A 22,363-nucleotide genomic window follows, 5' to 3' on the forward strand; every position below is an offset into this window, starting at 1 on the left:
GTGTTGTTAGAGCGCATGTATATGGAGCGAAAGTCCTGCTAAGATTGACACAATTTTCGCTGAGTGGCAATAATGGAACTATTATATTTACTGAATATTGTTACTATTTCTGCTCGTTCTTGTAGCGTATGTTTATCCATAATAAAATTTGGACGTCCACACAATACAGTGGTTAAAGCGAAACTGAGCTAAACGTCACATAACCAAGATGGCGCACAATCAAAATGGTAGCGGGACTTTTACCCTACCCTATACTTGAAGAAGCAGTGAAGAATATCTTGCTGCATTCTTAAAAAACTTCAGAATAAGAGTTATAAATTTACATACGCATTATTGGTATTAAAAAATCTACAAGCTCTTTAAAAAGTTACAACTTTTTTAATGTGATGTGATGTTGCTATAGATAAATTCGAATTACTGTCAAACTAGCATTCGATTTTCCTGAATCGAACACTTGTTATATAAATATATCTCACACAGTTGCTATATTTTTTTAAAATATATTATATTTAAGATATATTTACATAGACTTTTTTACATAGATATTGATTTGATTAATTTAATTCCAATTCCTAATTCCAAATATTTTATAACAAATAAACTCCTTTAAACTGGACACTATTAAATATTTAATATTTTATTCCTCAAATTGGGGCTTTAGAATTTTCCATTAATTAATTTCCAAGCTAAATCTTCTGCTAATTACTTACCCTTTATTTAGAATCAGGGCCAACAGTTCTACCAACGATTAAAACTTAAATGGAATAGGAGCTACTAAATTTTCTTGAAGCAGAATCGATTGAATATAAGACATAATATATTTGGTTATTCCTCTTTTATCATATGGCCTTTTAAAAAGGGTAAAGCAAAAACTGCAACTAAGTAGCAGTAGAGCAGAAGCCATTTTCTGTAATTAGTAATATATACAGCATTAGTTGCAACATACTTTCAACGTTTTCTGCGGCATATTGGTGTAACAAAATTTCTTATTTAAAAAACTCTACAAGAAAATATTCTACACCAATTAAAACAAAAATGCTATAAAATTAATCGTTAAAGCCATAGTATGAGACCCACTGTATATAACGTTCAAAGCTAGCAGATGTGTCAATCTCAAAAACAAATTTCCCTCTGAAACCATTCTCGATTTTCATATCTTCTCGAAAGAAAATTTTGAGAAGCTTGGAGAGGCATTTTTTATAAAGTATCATAAAGTATTTCGACTGGATTTCTGCGGGATATTGCCTTGGATCCGCAGTATATGCACTACACTGCTGATATCCAGCAGAAGAGTAATGTAGCAGATAGTAATGGGAATATATGCTGCCGCCGCAGTCATTATGGCAAAAGACTTATATCTGTCTACAGAATATCGGCAGTTAACAATATTAACAAATGGAATAGAGATTGAAAAATGCATCTTAATAACTCGAAATTTGTCCCAAGGAAATTTTGCGTAGCGGCAAAGTAACAAAAACCTCACTTGAGAGATATCCGATTCCTCAAAGAAAATCACCGGCTTCAAACTGATCAGTTGGTAGTTGTTAAAATAATATAGTAAATTGATAAAAAGGTTTAGGTATGTATTAAGCTAAATTGTGTGTATATAGTAGAGTATAAAATACGTGTAGTAGATAGGTTAAATAAGTTTTTTCATTATTTTTAGTTATTACAACGATTATTATGTTCATATTTTATTATAAAACGTTTTTTTTTTTGTGTGTTAAAAACATAAGTTCCTCATTATTTTTTACATTTTAAGGAGTTCCTTATTTATTTATTAAAGTCGGTTCAATTTTTTGTTAAAAATATTTTATTTTTAGTGTTAGATATTTACTCAATAAATTACGTAGTTAATTTATTCAGAATTATAATGGGTATGCCAAATAAAGGCACAGCCCCTATGAGGACAAATAGGAATAAAGAAACAATGATTGAAAATAGGGAACGCTTCAAGTCCCGGGGTCCGTTGAGATTTGATAAATGTTCCAACCAAACTAGAAAAAAAAATTGCTGTCCCCGTTGAAAATCGAAACCGCGACCTCAACGTGTGAACCTAACGTTCTAATCGTTACACCATAAAACAGCTACTTGCAATATTTCTACGACTTTTTATATGATATGGTTACTGCTTAAAAAGCAAACTGAATGGCTATTACACTGAACTATTTCCGATTTTTCAGCAAATCAGTTCAGCAATAATATTATACACAAATGTCTAATTATTTTAGATAAAAAAAATATGTGAAAACTTTATACGTGCCTTTGAAATTTGAGGATTTTCCTTGATTTTCCCCTTCACCCCAACAGATCTTGACTTAGTAAAAAATCAAAGAACTATACTAATTAGTCGGACGATACTTCCTTGTGATAGGACGCTCCTGGATCAAAAAGATTGGATCCATCAATAATAAAGGCTATTTGAACTTATGGATTGCATTAAAACGTCAAACTGACCAGTAATCCAACAAACAAACTTTTTCTATTAATTATTACTATTATCGTTACGAAACTAACAAAGAACTGCACGATGACCTGGAAATCATATGGATCTACGAGACTATCCAAGATTGCGTCTTAAACATAAAATAAGGTTACTAAATTAGAAGATTAAAGCTTAACTTGATTTAGGTATTGACGTTTTACTGTATAAGTCAATACTTAGGCCCATTTGGACCTATGATATTGAACTGTAGGGTATTACTAGCAAATCTAACATAGTTATCTTTCAGCGCGATATCCCTTTAGAACCCATAATGACTGTGATTCGAAGTGTTAGTGCGAAATACTCTGAAAGACTGTTAGTGCATCCCAATGCACTCACCAAACAGATAAATGTGCGCGATGACAGTCAAGAGCATAGGCTCAAACGCAAACTACCATACAAACTGATTAATAGATATATAGAGTGAGATATCATTATCTCTAGAATAAGTTAGAATAGTCTTTAGAATAAGTCAGAATAGACTTTAGAATAGTATCTAGAAAAAGATTTAGATTATAAGTTTGTACAGCAGATAACTTACTGAAGCGATCTTCTGTATGTCAGGATAGTTATAATGTATAACGCTGCTAATCATATAATATTACTTATTGCCCAGGGGCAGGCTATTGAAGTTCTAAAAGATTAATGAAAAAAAAAAGGTACTAACGTATTTAATATTGTTTGTCATAACTCCATATAAAATGTGGAATTTTGAGCTATATTTTGATTGTTGGGCAGTGTAATTCGCTTAATAATAATATGATTGATGAATGAACGTAACTTACTTAGGTATCAAATGATGTTTTGGATACCATAACGTAACTTTTCATGCGGAGCATCGATTTAATTTCCATCTAAATGTAAATGTTTGTTCAGTTTTCCCATCATAATTATTTTAACCCGCATTTCGCATCGTGATACTATTAGTTATAACAGTTCAACCTTATACCAACACCTGTACCGGCCTGTTATTGGATTATTCTATTTAAAAAAAAGCAATCCAAGCAATCCACCTTTCATTCCTGATCGAGAACCGTAATGCTTCGGTCATATTTCATATATCCGATCACCTTAACCTTTCGATTGGATTCGAATAGTTTTCCTCGCTCGTTAGATAGCGTTTCCGATCGGGCGTCCACCATTTCAACGCGTTAAACTGCTCGAATGGTAATTGAAGTTGATGAAAAAATGCCAGCATGTATTTTCGATGTTGCATGGCGAAATATGGACTTTACGTCTATTGGTACAGATATAAGTCAAGGTCTGCGCATGTTTACGTGTGCAATTCTATTTCTGTGTATAAATATGCGTTATAAATGTATTAAAATTGCTGATTGGTCATGTTGGACAGGTGCTTGAGAAATAATGAGTGCAGCATTAATACAAAGGTAAATGTACGAAGTTAATTAAGTTCTAGCTTCGTCGCAAGATAGTTTTGTTATAATAATTTTTACAGGTTTGGTTATTCCGAACATCTACGGTTTATATTTTAATGACGCCCCAAAGTAGCAACAGCGGTGTTTATTTGAGGTAATTAATTAATTAAAAATATATAAATATCCCATGAAGGCCTTCACTTCAATACAGGTAAGAAGATTGCACATTGTGGAAGAGACAAACTCAATAAGTCTTTAATACCCCCTCTGACTCCTATTTTAGAGAAAACGATTATCAAACTCTTAGATTTAACCAATCACGGTTCATTTCATACTTTGGAGTGATATTTCTAAATCCAACCACCTGCTAGATGATTTTGAAACAATTGAGACTGTAAATATCATTGAAAGTGTTTTTAATGCTTTGAGCATATATAATTAATGTTTACTATTATTTTTATACTTTCATCTTTTTTTCGGAACTCAAAATTAGCAAGAGTGGGCTGATAAAGCGAATGTAATTAATAATGTAAATTAATTTAATTAATAAGTAGATTTAAGTCGATAGAAGTAGTTTTAACATATAGATTTAATATTACGTCTGAATTATATTTCGATATTTTATCAAAGTTTTATTGCATAGAATATGTTTTAATAATAAAGTATTTTTGTACTCTCAATATACTTGCCAATCAAGTAAATATTGATTATCAGGTCACACATAAATCAATATATAAATAATCATTACAATATAAAAAAAACTTTAAACAAATAAAAGCAATTAAAATAGTTGAAACTAACAAGTTTATAACAATTATGATTATTAACTAAAAAAGCAAAATAAGGGTCAATAAAATTCTTGTTTTACTTAATTACATATTAATTATTTTCATTATTGTTAATTGATTAATTGAATTATGAAATTATCTATTATGTTGGTCATCAGTTGAAATTGCGTGGTCAGTTTATTTTATTTTCACCATTATTTAATCCGTATAATCCTCGAATAAGTCTTGAACCATCACATTTTTCCCTTAAAATACATATAACAAAGCATTTACGCTTATACAACTTATTTACGTACATTCTTAAAGGAAAATGAGTTATTTTTTCCTTATTTATTTCACTGTTTTGCGCTTAAGGTATGAAGTTGGATGTCATATTATCTGAGTATTCTTCTATAATATATTTTTCATTAAGATTTTTTTGATAATGGTCTTTGCAGTATTCATTTTTACTGTTGATGAAAAAAAAACATAAATATGTATTGTCCACAACATCTATTTTACTTTTTAGCGTTTAAGGTATGGTATGGAATTTTATTGCCAAGTATTAGGCTGATAGCATTATGTACTTGATGTTCTTCATTATCATTCTATAAGATTTCTATTGTTCTGTTTAAGATTATAATTTACAATCATCTATTATGGGTAATTGTGGTTTTTTTGCGTTGACAAATCCCGGCTAAATTATTTTGTTTAATTTTCGTACTATTGGTACCTACTACGAAATATGAGATAACATACCATAGTAAAACACATTTTTTTGGAAAAATTAGTTTCTTCTAGAAAATTTCTTCCCAACGAGCATTCATTTGAGCATTCATTGATTGTGGATAAGGAAGCAATTCGAAGCCTAATTCATGGATTTTTGCCATCGTTTTCACTGACTTGTGAGACGATGCACTGTCTTGGTGAAGCTGGATTTTCTTTTTCTTCAAATGCGGCTGATTTTCGGCGATTTCATCCTTCAAACGATCCAATAACGTTATGTAATAGTCGCTGTTGATGGTCCCTCCTCTTTTAAGGTAGTCAATGAAAATTATTCCATGCGCATCCCAAAATATAGATGCCAAAACCTTGCCAGCCGACTGTTGCGTTTTCCCACGCTTTGGAGCGGGTTCATCGTGTGCAGTCCACTCGGATGACTGTCGATTTGACTTGAAATAATGAAGCCATGTTTCATCCGTTGTCACATATCGACGCGAAAACTCGGGTTTATTAGGCTTGATCATCTTCAAACACTGCTCCGAATCATTAACTCGTCGTTGTTTTGGTGAAAATTGAGCTCGCGCGGTACCCACTTTACACTGAGCTTTCTCATACCTAAATATTCGTGAATGATATGACATACACGTTCAGTTGTCAGTAACAACCTCTTTAGGGCGTCCACTGCGTTCACCGTCTTCGGTGCTTCACCACGTCTAACTTAGCATACCAATCCTTGATGGTTGATTTTCCTAGGGCAGTGTCCGGAAACTCGGCATCAAGCCAAGTTTTTGCTTCAACTGTATTTTATCCTTTCAAAAAGCAATATTTCATCAACACGCGAAATTCCTTTTTATCCATTTTTTTCACAATAACAAAAGTTTCTTCACTCAAAATGCTATAATTCACAAACTAATGATCCGGCAGCTGTCAAATTTATACACGCATCTTTTGAGGGTTAGGGCTAACTAAAAACATATGGATTTAATTCTAATAGCGCCATATATATGTCAGGGCGGACGTTTTTCAATTGACCTGTTACATAATCTAAATAAAATCGGAGTTCACCGGAAAGTTCAGACCTATAAAAATGATGGAATAGGAATATGATGGTTAGAAGAGGTTAAGCGATGCCTATGATTCGTAACGTTTGAGTTAATACGGCGAATTTTAAAATTCTGTACTTGTAACAAAGATATTTTAGAATCTCTGTATCTTATATTATTACTATAAAATAATATTTTTTTTATTTTTTTTGCTCGTGCTTTGATCATCGTGCTTTTGATTGATGTTAATTTTGTCATAATCTCTTTCGTAATTTTATTTGATGAAATAATTTATCATTCTGGCCTTAAATTTGAAAACAAATACATTTTTCTAAATCAATTAACACCATTTTATTAGATATATATATATATATATATAACTCTAACGAGTGTGCGTCTTTAAAGACAAAAAATGTTACGTTTATGTTTAAGACTAACCTTTACGGATTCTCAAACTAAAATGAAGCATATCAGTTTATATTAAACACTACAAACTTCTCTTAGAGAAAGAGAAACTTAATAGGCTTATAATTTTATAACTGACCAATAAAATACTGTAAACGTTGACCCTGGTCACATGTGAATTGTGTTATTGTTGGGAAAAATGACATTTATTATCAACGGTACACCTATCGGTGGAATCTATACTTGTCATACGAACAGAGCTACGCTTAATAACGATAAATTTGTCACACTATGGGTGGAAAGGCGAAACGCCACACGGACGCAACGTCTGTCGCTGGACCGTCCCGTACGCTTCCATCTAATTACCATTGTTTCGTTGGAAGGTCAGTTTTCCACGAAGTTGTAGTCGATGCTAGACGAGCGATAAAGCACCGAAGAAGACACGGGTGGTCCCGACTGATCCATGACCAAAGCAGCATCGATGTTCATTAGTTAAAAGGCTTTTCGGCAGTGGTGCAAAATGAAAGATCACGATGCGATAGAAACGGTACCACCCATCGAGTCGTCGAGACGGCGCTTAGTCTGTGTTTGTTCGCCCATTCATTTACACATCCATGAAATAATTAGCGGAACGGATATAAAATAACACCATTGTTTGAGGTCTTAATTAAATCATTATATTGATTGACAATTAGTTTTAGTGATCGTGCAACACGTCTAAGATAAACTAAGATAATGCGTTGGGGAAAAAGTAGTTTCAGGGTCCAAAAGTCAAAAGAAAGAAGCATTGCAAATAAAACACTTTTAATTTGGATGATCTCCGTCAACTACACATAAGAAGAAATTGACAAATGGTGGAATCTTAATCTTAAGCTATAGATGATTAGAAACTAACAATTTAGTAATTGATTTGATGCTCATAGTGAGTTACAGTGATTGAATGAAAATTTCATCATTTGGGACAATTATCAATGCTGACAATTATTATGATGATAATTAAGTCAAAGCCATAAGAGTGGAAACAACTAAAGAGATGTATATAATTAATTTAGGACAATTGTGAAAAAACCTATTATGTGTAAGATATATGTACCTAAATATGTGTATAATTCATCAGAATATACATGAGCACTTGGTCGGACTGTATGAGGGAAGAACACACACTAATTCTTTTACAGATTATATGGCAAATGCACCCAAGGAGAATGCAGTGATGAAATCAGATAACCTATAGACGAAATTAGCAGAATGTTTTAAGAAAAATATATATAGGTAGTAACGGAAGAAAATAAGGAGAATTATACTCATCAAAATATCTTAACAAATAAACGTGAGATGGAAACACAGCATCGCACGAAACAAAAACAACACGAGTACATAGGCCCTCCAATGATAGTAAAATTATTAGTTAGGTGGGTTAGACCTATACCACTACATAAAAAACGCACCTAGAACTCGATCTCATAGATGGTGTAGAAAAGACTCTATTGCGAATATAATAAAACAACCCTAACTTATCTTGGATGTATAATGAACTGTAGTTTAAGTCCTTCGATAACATATGCATTGAATGTATAAATAAATAATATTATCAATAACATTATCTTGGTTTCATTATTTTATTTAGATTAGAATTTTGTTATATATCAAAGCCAGAATAAACTTAAAGTTAAAGTTGATGCGACAGCATTGTGACGTTATAAAATTTCATGATGTGAGTCCACTGTTATTTCCGACGGACCAGAGATATTATAAATGCTAATGTACTAATGTTTCAACTTTAATAGTATGTAGTTCTCGTGAATTATCTTAATAGGTTCTATTTTTTACCAATTTACAAAGTTATGTTTAGTTATCTTCATCAGAAGTAAGCCTAAATTGAATAATGCGTGCTCTTTGACAAAATAAATAAATGAAAAACACGAAAACTGTTACGAAATCCGATTTTTCACAACAATTCGGTGATATAATAATCAGTGCCGAAACGGTAAAGGTTCGGGCAATAAATAACAGTCGTACTCTTTTTACCTACCGCTTTCTACTTGATAAGGAAGAAGAGTAGTGACAAACGCCGACGCAAAAATGCCGTTCGGTCATCGAGCGACTTTAAATCTCCGCGGAGCGACATCAAAAGCGGCATTTCGTCACCCCAAAAGGACGAACCGAAGAACTTGGTCGGTGCTTAATGTCAACGGCTTGGTCTAAACGAATAAACTATCGTGCACAGAGGACATTTTGGACGGCCGATAGAACGATTTATCAATCTAACATTGAATAACGAAAACTGGGGCCTAATTAACTCAAATTTAAATCCTGGCTTCAGGTGGGAAGCTGTATCTGATTTTATACCGACCCTATGAAATTATAATTCACCTGATTATTAAAATTATCATTAAAAAATCTAATTGTATGTATTTTGCTCAGCGATATTTACTGGGGAATATCAAGATAAAGCACCTGCTAAATTATACTTAAAATGCCGTTTAGTATTATAGTTTGTTTTCAGTGCACACATATGATATTTTCTACATTCCTTATATTTCTTGTTTGATTTGAAAAAACTGCTGCCAAAGGCCATAAAACACTTTTAGAAATGTATAGTGATGTCACTCCGTCTTATCTCAATTGTCGGATTTGGTTTCAAAGATTTCGAAGTGTAGCAAGTAGCCGGTAAATTGAAAAGTTTCCAAAAAAGTTGATCAAAACAACGACGAGTTGATGATTCGGAGCAGTGTTTGAAAATGATCAAGCGTAATAAACCCGAGTTTTTGCGTCGATATGTGACAATGGATGAAACATGGCTCCATCATTTCACTCCGAAGTCCAATCGACAGTCATCCGAATGGACTGCACACGATGAACACGCTCCAAAGCATGGGAAAACGCAACAGTCGGCTGGCAAGGTTATGGCGTCTGTATTCTGGGATGCGTACGGAATAATCTTCATTGACTACCTTGAAAAAGGAAGGATCATCGACGATCAGCGACTATTACATAGCGTTATTGGACCGTTTGAAGTACGAAATCGCCGAAAAACGGCCGCAATTATAATATAATGCATGGATTGGACTACAAATTTCGTCATTCACCGAATTCGATACATCTGCCCCTCAGCGACTGTTTCCTGTTCTTAGATCTCAAACGAAGGCTCGCTGGGAAGAAATCTTCGTCGAATGAAGAGGTGATCGCCGAAACTGAGACCTAAATCGCCCTTGAAGGGAATTATGTTGAACAAAAAAAACTAATCTTGCCAAAAAAATGTGTTTTACTATGGTAGGCCGGGGACTTTTCAATTGACCTGTTAAGTTCGAAGACAATGGATTGCAAAACTTAATGGGCGAAGATCCAACTCAACCCCTTAACAGACTTTCTGACAGTTGAGCAGTTGATGAATCAATACTCAGACATTACATGGCGTGATAAAGAACCACAAGGAGGGACATGGCTGCTGTATATATTATAAAGGTTATTTACAATGATAATTCGAACTGCTAAAAGTCAAGTACTCCGGGAGTATCATTGACATCGACTCCAAAGCGGAATATTTATGGAGACTTATGTCTCGCTCTGCATATAGTCGTATCAGTAATATGCAATATAAAATCAGCTGCTAAAGCCCAATGCACTTGTTACTGCGGGTGAAGAAATTAGACTATGTATAGTAGAAACAGCAATGGCATGTAACAGATTTAAAAAAACCGATGGTACCTTCTAATTTTCATTTGACTAGATCGATGCAACATGACTTGGCTGGCATAGAGTTTCCGCATTCTGAAGAAGGGCGAAAATGGATCGATGCCAAACAGATAGGACAAAGTTGTAGAAAACGATGGAAAACTTTTTGATTAATATTGTTTATGTCCCGATTCCTCAAGCAGAATCAGCTAAATACCTTGGAATCTATCTTGACGGTAGATTAAATTTGAAACATCACGTCAGACAAAAAGTAAAACACATTAGAACCAAAATAAAACAACTATACTGGTTAGTCGGAAGATACTCTCAACTTGATCTAAACTCAAAGAGGTTGATCTATAATACAATTATAAAGCCAATGTGGACCTATAGGGTGCAAATATGGGGTTGAACTAAAAATTCAAATCAACTAGTCATCCAACGCTATCAAAACAAGGTTCTTCGACTGATGACGAATGCCTATCGCTACGTAGCCAACGAAGAACTGCACGATGACCTGAAAATCAAATGGATTTGCGAAGTTATCCAATATTTCGGCTTGAAACACGAAAGAAGATTACTAAATCATACTAACGTGGAAGCAATACAACTGCTGGACAGCGCGCAGGATGTCAGGAGATTGAAGCGAACAAAACCATACTAACTTATATAAAGTGTATACATTTAGTGTAAACTATAGCTATAAGTTAATAATTAATAAATAATTATAATTATATAAATGAGAAATACATACTGATGTATTTTCTCGCACTCGTCTTGCTTGTTAATTAATCCAAGTACACAGGAAAAGTAGTAATAAATTAATTGTAAATTAAGATTGTACTAAGCGTATCTAATAAAGATGTTATAAAAAAAAATTGTTTATGCAACGTATATATATTTTTCTCAATAAATGCCATAATGAGTAATTGAAAACATCCAATATAATAAATTTCGCTAGAAAAATAGGTAAAACCTGCCGTAGAATAAATATATGAGTGAGTAAGCAGCGAGCAAGTAAATAATAATTAGTGACGATTTATGAAAAAATATGAATTATTTCATAAAAATTATGTAAAACTTATGAAAAGCTCAAAATTACTTTCTAAATACATTCTAATAAGGAGGTTCCATTTAAAATCTAGAATTAAAACATAAATGTAATTAATCTTGTCATATGTCACCGCCTTTAATACTTTGATAAGTGTCTTATAAATGTTGTAAAACAAAGACATAGATACATATAATTAGCAAATCAAGAAAGTATTGGATTGTTATTGAGAAACTTTGTTTTGGTTCTTATAGAAACGATACTGTAAGTATCTCTCTCAATCTGTTCTTTTTCTCCCTTAGCTTTCATTTTCTGATTGCCAACCTGTATAGTGAAATATTTATTAATATATAGATTAGATATAAACATAGAAGCATACATAGTAGAAGCAACTCTATTTAAATGAATAAAATAATAAAGGTTTTAAAAGCATGTTATGAAGGTGTGCTCAATTATATTTTTAGTCACTTGAGAAATAATTCGAACAGTCACAATACGGTCAGTGTTAATAAGCGATAGAAATACATTACCATAACTTAGTAGAAAGCTTAATTATGATTATATGTAAAAATATATTTATTATTGCTTAACCATTTTTTATGTAGACACTAAGTAAAGATTAAAGCTCTCTTAGATAAATATATAGGTTTAAGTGAGTGTAAATATAAATTGTAGGTTCGTCAATTACTATTAATAAGCAATAATTAGATTATTTTATCATAACTATAATTACTAATAAGTAAATTAACTACTTACCTTAAGATACTGAAGAAGTTTCGATGCCTGTACGCAGAATTCGTTCTCGAATTTGGTAAGGCACCCGTGGTATTCACAGACCAGCAGGTCCCTGGCCTGGCGAATAAGGCACTTTCTCGAACCAGAAAAGTTTGTGTAAATGTTCCCAAAATACTTGTCTACGAGAATTTCGACGTCACCCTTAACCTGAAAAGAAGACACAAACGTTATTGAATATATATATTGTTACATTCATAATTGGTTCAAATTGATCAGATTAATGCTTTGGTTGTATAATTAACTCATAATTGATTTGATAACCTTAAACGGTTCCTCGACTTATTAAAGTGTGTGCGCGTGTGTTAAAACGTATGATGCCCTCACTAAGTTGTCAATCAATTCATATCGAGTCACTAGTTTAAAACTAACAATGGATGGAAAACGAACTATATTGTCAATGTAATGGAAACAACTTTAGTCTTCTATAAAGTATATCACGAGAGGCTCTAAGAGATGAAATCAAAGGACCTACCTCTATAAATGAATCAGATTCTCTAATGTGATAACTTGTTATAACTTACGTAAGAGTAGGAATATCTGTCAGTCTATGAAACTGGACGATACTTGAATGATTTTGCTTCAATTGAACTTTATAATTCGGTGTTCAGCTGCTAATGTCATTAATATTTAAACAAAAAATTACAAAAAACTACATGAACATAAGATCGATATAAATAAAATTACAGCTATTAGTGGTGTAAATGATACATACAATTGTGGAAGTAGCTTTTTTGAGATAAAAATAATAACTCTCATAATAAAAACACAATTAAATTCGTTTCTATTCAAAATTGAAAAAAAAACCAAATTGTTATAATAGAACTTTAAATATTTCTAAAGAAAAACAGTTATTTATATAATCATCGAAAGAAGATTACTAAATCATACTAACGTGGAAGCAATACAATTACTGGACAATGCGCAGGATATCAGAAGATTGAAGCGAACCAAACCATATGAACATAAAGTGTACACCTTTAGTGTAAACTATAGCTTAAACTGTTATAATTTTATAATTGAGGAATACATATTGATGTATTTATCTCGCACTCCTCTTGCTTGTGAATTAATCCAAATACAAATGAAATGCAGTAATAAATTAATTTATAATTAAGATTGCACCAAGCATATTTAATAAAGATGTTATAAAAAATACATAATTACAACTTAAATCACTTCAGAGTATTTGTTATATATAACAATGAGATATTATCAGTAAAAAAATTAGTTTAAAAGATAATTGACGTTTGTATAGTGTACTAGTGTAACTTTAAATGTAAAATCGCTCCAAATCTGTGCGGGACAAAGTTGGTATGGTTGCACTAGACGGATCATTTGGATATATATTGATATAAGACGACTTATGAAGCCAAATTACCACTATAAAGTTAATTAAAGTATACGAAACTAAGAGATCTAGTTTAAGAATTCATAATGTAAATGTTCTTTTTGAACGTCATCGCTAAGTTTTCATGAAAAAAGTCAAAATGGTTGAACAAAAAGTGTAATTTGAGGTTCACAAGACAACAAGTTTTGTATTCCAGACAAAGAGTCTGCCATATTATTCACGATAGTTTATTAATTAAATATTAATTAGTGGCTATCCTATAACTCGAAAATTTACTCAGAACTTCAGTCAAACCAATATTCCTTTTGAACTTTATCGCTAAGTTTTTAAGATAAAAATCGAAAAGGTTGAACAAAAAGTGTAATTTGGGGTTCACAAGACAACAAGTTTTGCAATTCAGACACAGTGTCTACATTATTATTCAGGACAGTTTATTAATTAAATATATTAATACTTATCAGGAGATCATATAACTCAAAAACTTAGTCACAACTTCATCAACTGATATCCAAACCACCTTTTATTATTCAGTGATCGTGGCCTTCAAATTGGAATCCCCAATTTCCTGAAGCCCAAAAAATTGTCTCAAGAAGCATAGTTGTGCATATATGTTTAATGGTTATGGAGGAATCATTTGGGGTCAACTATTTTTTTTTGTAAAATGTTCTTCTTAGCTTATGGGCCATTACTTTGGGATCAATGCTGATCCCTTACTCTGTCCCAATCCCATATGGAAATTCTTCGTAAATTCCTATTGTTAACCAAGTAGCATGGAGAAAAATTTCTATATATCCCACGTAACAAATACATCCCGTAATTATAAGCTGTATAGTTGGCACATGAAATTAAGTATAATTATTTTTATTATGTAATAATAAATAAACCTCCTAAACCTGTGTTTGGCATTACTACGTAATGAAATAACTAAGAGGTCTATTGAAAAGTCACCGGCCTGACATATAGATGGCGCTACTAGAAATAAATCTATATTTTTTTAGTTAGACCTAACCATCAGAAGATGCGCGTATAAATTTGACAGCTGTCGGATCATCAGTTTGTGAATTATAACATTTTGAGTGAAGCAACTTTTGTTGATAAAAAGGAATTTGGCGTGTTGATAAAATATTGCTTTTTGAAGGGAAAATATACAGTTGAAGCAAAAATTTAGCTTGATGCCGAGTTTCCGGATACTGCCCCAGGAAAATTAACCATCAAGGATTGGTATGCTATGTTTAGACGTGGTGAAATGAGCACCGAAGACGGTGAACGCAGTGGACGCCCAGAGGAGAGGTTGTTACCGCCGAAAACATTTAAAAAATCCACAAAATGATTTTGAATGACCGTAAATTGAAACTGAATAAAATAGCAGACACACTAAAGATATCAACTGAACTTGTACATCATATCATTCACGACTATTTGAGTATGAGAAAGCTCTGTGCAAAGTGGGTGCCGTGTGAGCTCATGTTTGGAGCAGTGTTTGAAGATGATCAAGCGTAATAAAGCCGAGTTTTTGCGTCGATATGTGACAATGGATGAAACATGACTAAATCACTTCACTCTGAGGTCCAATCGACAGTCATTCGAGTGGACTACACACGATGAACCCGCTTCAAAGCGTGGGAAATCGCAACAGTCGGCTGACAAGGTTATGGCATCTGTATTTTGGGATGCGCATGGAATAATTTTTATTGACTACCTTGAGAAAGGAAGGGCCATCAACAGCGACTATTACATAGCCTTATTGGACCGCCTGAAAGACAAATCGCCTAAAAACGGCCGCACTTGAAGAAAAAAAAAGTGTTGCTTCAGCAAGACAATTCACCGTGTCACAAGTTAGTGAAAACGATGGCAAAAATCCATGAATTGGTCTTCGAATTGCTTCCTCATCCACCGTATTCTAGCCAGATCTAGCCACCAGCGACTATTTCTTATTTTCGGATCTCAAAAGAATGCTCGCTGGGAAGAAATTTTCGTCGAGTGAAGAGGTGATCGCCGAAACTGAGGTCTATTTTGAAGAACAAATAGTTAAAAAACTACAAAAAATGGTATCAAAAAGTTGGAGGGTCGCTATAATCAGTGTGTCACTCTTGAAGGGAATTATATTGAATAAACAAAACTAATGTTGCCAAAAAAATATGTTTTACTATGGTAGGCTGGGGACTTTTCAATTGATCTGTTATAATTGCGAAGTATGAGATCCATATGAATAATAAAATTATTATATATTTGTTTTTTTTTCAGATTTATTGATTGTTTCTCATCACATTTGACTGACCTTGAAATGTAAGTAAATTATTGACTATTCATTACACCAATTTGTGCGATCCTAAACACTAATGCGGTATGATATGTTAATGAGTCACATTTCGTGAGCTGGTTCCCCCGCTTAGAAGCAACAACAGAAATGTCGAACTGTGCTAGAGTTCGATCAGGAGAGATCAACCTTCCTGATAGCGACACGCCACCAACCTGAAGATGAAGAGATAACGGCAATTACTGGGTCAGTGGATCAGTGCGAGACTGTGTGCCTTTTAATTACCAGCTTTTTCGACGTAATCGTAGCCCAATCGGCGTACTACCACCCCGAGATACTGCAAAAAACGTGTATCGAATGAGGATTAGCACACAGAGAGTTCCAGTTATTATTAATAGCGAGTCTGCAGCACGACAATAATTACCATACTAAGAAAGTTCTTTAAATTATACAGTGGTACGTAAAAATGTAGAGAAGTGTTATACCTCTTTATATTACTTTTTATAGAGTTGTGAGGATAATTATTGGTTTTTTGCGAATTTTTATTTTACTTATAACTTATTTAACTTATTAGAGAGTTATTTTATACTAACTTGTGCGACAAGCCATTTGTACGTCACCCGTCAATAGTATTACAGGTATTATTTTTTACATTAAAAAATGCATTTACTGAGAAAAATTTAAAGAATATGTAATAACCAAAATATTTTTCTCCTCATTTTTTATAACGTTTCCCTATGATTATGATTAACATTTATCGGCATTGCAAAACTATTGGATTCGAGTCAAACCATGCTGTATCGATCTGAATAAATGGTAATCATGCTGATATATCTGATAAGTATGCTAATTGTCACATATCTTTTTATTCTAGTACTGCAGCATTGTATCTTTCGAAACCCTTATTCTTACTTCCTATTACTGGGCTTTTTTCTACAAAACGTCTTTCAATTTTTTTAATTTGCGTCAATGGATGTCTGCAGTAAGATATTTATTGGTCTTTAACAGTTCGTAATAAAACAACAGCACACCTTCTTGATACCACTGTACGAAAAACGAGATTTTATGTTCATGTATATTCCGCTTCGGTGTCGAAGAGGTTGGAGTTAGTTACAGACTAACCCATGAATTTTTGCGCTTAGTCTTGCACCGCCTTCGAGTTTTTTTGATCCCCCAAACTATTCCTAGCACTGACATCAAAACAACCAATTTTAAATCGTGGAAACTAAATCTCAAAATTGGGATATGTAAAAACGTATTTAATAAGTATTAAAAAATGGTCATAATTTTCAAGTAAAACTGATTTTCTTATAACTTAAATATTTCATTATTTCTAATCATATATCCTCCTTGTCAAATTCATGTTTATTTATTTTAAACAATTTTTATTAATTTCAAAATCTGATAGAAAAAATTAGAATGTTTTTGATAATTGTGAAATAATGGCTTATGATAAATATGATAAATGTCTACAGTTATATAAAAATAAAATAAAAAACTAAGTTTATTACAAGAATTCCAATACAGCAACTTTAAAAATCGTTTATATTTGTCGCGATAGGTGTGAAATACAAGCGCTTTAGCACACCGAAAGATATTTATCACTGTTTATACAATATATCCATTTGTAAGAAATCGATAGAAATTTGACAAATGGTGTTCATTCATGTATGGATAATGCGGCATAACCAGTTCGCCTTAACCACTCGCGAGCTACCATTCAACGTTCGATTTGAATGTTTTCAGCGATGAAGAAAGCAAAAGTCGCGTATTTTTCGGCCGCGTATATGTATATCTACATTTCGCAATAGCAAATGTGTATAATCGAAATCAGAATACTGACATATCGGGAGAGTTTCTCTCGCATTCCGCTTGAATGTCATCTCTCCAATTATCGCAAGATTAATAAGATTTGGTCTCGTGCGAACGTATTTTATCGCAATCGAATTACTTAGTGATAAATGCTGTAAAGCGGCACGTTTTCACGATTTGTAATATGGTACTCCTGTAGAATTAAGCTCTTAATATTTGGTGGAAGAATTTGGTGGAATATTTGGTCAAAGATGTATTTTCATAATAAAACAGGTATTTTATAAATGAAATGCATCTCTAAGCAAATGAATAACAAGAATGATCCAGTTAATTTAATGATCACTACATAGCGAGAGCCCCCAGGAACATGGATGTTTGTATAATTGTACATTTTCATATTTACATATTATTAACTTAAAGAATGCAGATATTTTAGTAAATGAGTAAAACAATTCAGAGTTCATATACTGTAGAAAGGGAAACAGAAACATTAAGATCAACAATTCTTGCTGATCTTCTTTAGATTGGCTTGTTGCATCTTCTTCTTGTCCACTACCCCGATTTTTTCCTTTGGACCTTCACTACTCCCTTAATAAACACATATTTATATCAATTTTATAAAAGAGAACATTGTCCCTACCTTATTCGGCCCAAGTTCTCTGAACTTCTCCACTCCACTTCTTATCCCGAGCTGAATTACATATATACCGATAGCCTAAATTTCACAGCGGTCTTGGCAGTGCACTTGTGGTGGACAACCGGGCATTCTGTTTTAAGCTCTCTGAACAGGTTTCAGTATTGACCGCCGCTCTCTTCGCGATATTCATGGCTTTATCCTACGTCACAACACTTCTTTCGTCTTGAAGAATGGCTAATCCTTACCGACTCCCGAAATCTTCTCGAATGCTTTTTGAAACAAAAGTTCAACCGTCCCCTGGTAATCAACTCACTGTCAATTATCCGTACTCTCTATCTGAATTGGATCAGGAGAAGTTTGCTGTGGATCCCTTGTCACGGTGGTATACCGGGACATGACGGCGTGGATAGTGCAACTAAATCGGCACCCTCCTCTCCCCGCCCCATCCCAAATATTTGTATCCATACTGACCTTATCCCAATTCGTCTCTTGTTTCACAAAGAACGAGGTACAACGTCGAACGAGGTCGAAGATGATTTTTTGTTCTCTCTTCGCCATCCTTCCCTTCGTCAACGTCGTCGTCAAAGATTGGGCTACTGTCGTTTCTCGCATGGTCACTTGATAACCTCGAGCTCGCCTGCTCACCCAGAGTTTTGGCACCATGACTATCCACAGCTCACCCAGATTAGAGCTAAGCGTGGGCTACAAAATTTTAGAAATGCCTTAACAGGAGAAAATACAGACATACTCCTTGGATTTCTACGAGCAATAGATTTTCTCCATAGAATCTAGCCTATGATAAGTTTAGTGTTACTGACCAATAACCATTACCACTTTGGCATGGGTGCTAATGTGTGCTGCCTGGATAGAACCTCTACTTCGTTAAGGTTGTTAGTTAACAACAACTAGTAACAATATAATAAACAACTTATAATGGGTCACGGGGTTGTAATGGGTTACGTTGCCAAGTGTCTGTAAAATGATTCAAAACATTAATGACAAACCTTGTAAACAAAGTGAAATTTAATGCGGTAACATTGCGACGTTCTGGTATAAATATTAAAGACGTGTATTGCCTGTTTTAGGGAATGGGCTTCTATTTAATTATATAATATAGTAATCCAATTTTAACATCTCAAAAAAAATCGCGTACGTTTAGTTTCATTTCAAGCTCAGTTTTGATGAATTATCTTTACCTACCAGTCCGTAAATCATCAAAGATTATCGATCAATCGCATTATTCTAAAAGATAACGAAAACGAAATTCTATGAAACAGATTCAAAGTCCGATATTCGTACGTACGAATATAAATCAAAGGTAAAGCCCCACCGTCAAACACCGTCGAAGACATCATCGACGAGTGACAGCGGATGTCGCGGCTATCGCTCGCCAGCATCTACGTCGACGTATGATTGATCCGCAGGCCAAAAAAGGAAATTTATTAAAACGCCAGCCCGATTCTCGAACCAAGAAAAGTGATCAGAATCGCCGATATCGAACGCGAACAGTAATTATGCCTCCGCGGTGGTTTGTAATCTATATAAATCCACGCTGGCGTTGATTTAATTAGAAATAATCGAAGCCCCAGCCTACGCACATTCTTTTGGTGCACTTGTTTTATGCATTTAGGATCAAATAGCTCAAATTTCGAATCATACGAATACGAGGTGAGTGAAATGTGTTCAATATGTTATTTGGTCATAGAGGATTGCTAATAGACACCACTGTTAATGTTTAATTACGCTCTGTTGAATACGAGGTTGGTTGAAAAATTAACGGAAAATTTTAAATATTGTAAGTTCGAACTTCAAAATAAGTACCAATTTCGTAAGTCGCATTCAGTAATATTAAAACCAAATGTATTGAGTCATCACAACAAATGACGCCACATATAGATGAAATTAATTTGAACCTCGGTACAATGTATGTAACTTATGAAATGTGAAGGGTATAAAACAACAAAAAAATATTTTAGAATAGAATTCGATTTTCCTTGTAATATTTAGTCAAATATAATACACAAATGGTAATTTTGAAGTTTATTTTAATAATAGCCTTACAATCTTATATGCATGTACTTTACAAAATCTGCTTTAGACATACTTTAACATATCAAGTTATCCTAATAATTAGCCCAATTCTTAAACTAAATTTCTGCTTAGTTTCTTTTAATTTACTTGATATCCGTGACAACATTTGGATTCATACATAGTCTTTAAGTATTGCTTGAAACGTTTGACATTTTTGTTTGCCCTAACACACATATCATGATCATTTTGACATACAACAAACCAGATATTTAGCTTTTCGTAATCTAACCATAATGGGATTTGATTGGCACTTAATGAAGGCTTGAATTTAATTAATATTTTAAGAATACATGGTCAGCAGTGAACAGCAGTGAGTGTTCAATGAGTTTAGTTAGAAGACAGCCTATTTTCTTCTGTCTAGTTGGCATTCAAATCTTGTAGAAACAGATACTGACTACATGCGCACACTTGTATGGCTAAATCAGCCACATTATGTTATATATAATTTTTTACATTATTTGCTAACACATAACTCATAAACACAACGAACAAAACAAGCGAGGCCTAATTTAAAATGTTACCAATAGTGTTATTTTCCTCGATATTAACTTAATTACACTTTAGACGTAATTAGGGGTACTTAAAATAGAAAAAAACTTACATTAGAACGATTTTATTGTTATGAATAAATTACCGATGTTAAAACTATAGTGGCTGGTTCACACCTTGTGTCATTTTCACCGTCATTTTTATGAGTTGGAAGGAAAATGTATAAAATACCTTTTATTTCAAACTGATTTTATTTGCAAAAACAACTTTTAATCCAGGTAAGAGAAATACGTAGAATTGTAATAAAGTAGTTAATCTAGTCTATTAGTGAAACCCAAAAAACAATGTAAATATAAAAATTAAAAATTAAAAATAGTAATTATTTGAAAAAATGGTTGTGTCTAAAGTAGTTCCTCCTTTACCTGAACATAAATCTTGGAAAACAACTCGGTCCGCTCCATCGCTCCCACAAAAATCGAACGCGAGCCCTTTCGATCCGTTCGCGAGGCTTCTAATTACGCAATCGGCTAATAGTATAAAATTATAATCTTTTGCGAAATAGGTGGCGCTATTTGCGGTGGTACCGTCGTGGTGCCGCGAGCGTCCGCTCGCCGAGATAGGATCGCGCTCGAGACGCGACATTCGTTTCGAAATTGCGGCGAAACTGATGAAAATCTCGCCCCGGAAATTGCCTCCGCCGTGAAGGGTAAAAAAACGAGCGAATGAAAATATTTAGATCGCATTTAACAAAGCATTACATAAACTATATACGAGGGTTTGTCATTTAATAATGTTAGAAATATATGAACTAGTGGATCGTCCTGTGCTCGAAATTCGACCACAATGTATTAAATTAATCATGTTTCTCTCGTGATAGAGTAATTTAAATAATAAAACACTTATTTTGACAGAATTTTCAATATAAGATCAGAAATGTATTTGATATATAACATTAATTAAAATAATAAATATCTGTATATTAAAACATATTAAAACATATGCAAACTATCTCAAGAACTAACACTCACTAAGTTTCTTTAAACTACAGTTAATTAAATCTAATTTCCATTAACTTTCAATAATCAACAAGTATTAATAAGTGTAAATTAGTACGCTACTGAAAATTATAATAAAGTATCATAACTAAGATTATTTTCAGAACTGTAATAACTTCAGAGCATCAAAAATAATTTACTTTTAGGTCATAAAAATAAGTAAGGAATAATAAATGAAGTAACACATATTAGTATATTAAAACAGAAAAAAAAACAATAAGAAACACAATTAGGTAATTTATTTCTTATAACTTGGAAATATATAAATTTAACTTTTAAAAACTTACGTAGACTAAAAGTCATATAGTCACATATATTATTGCATTAATCATTAATATACCTTACTTAATACGT

At 33.1% G+C, this 22,363-nt stretch overlaps 1 protein-coding gene across 7 annotated transcripts in view; it reads right to left on the minus strand.

Moving 5' to 3' along the window:
- Positions 1 to 22,363, minus strand: part of LOC143197888 (uncharacterized) — a 533,325-nt gene that overhangs the window by 341,589 nt on the left and 169,373 nt on the right. For all 7 annotated transcript variants that reach the window (XM_076406675.1, XM_076406678.1, XM_076406674.1 and 4 more), the window contains exon 3: positions 12,282 to 12,467. In XM_076406675.1, coding sequence (XP_076262790.1) covers positions 12,282 to 12,467 — 186 coding nt within the window. The remainder of the gene's footprint in view (positions 1 to 12,281; positions 12,468 to 22,363) is intronic.

Source organism: Rhynchophorus ferrugineus, unplaced genomic scaffold (genome assembly GCF_030347505.1).
Source record: "Rhynchophorus ferrugineus isolate W39M unplaced genomic scaffold, kcgeb_rfMv2 rfM6, whole genome shotgun sequence".
NCBI lineage: Eukaryota > Metazoa > Arthropoda > Insecta > Coleoptera > Curculionidae > Rhynchophorus > Rhynchophorus ferrugineus.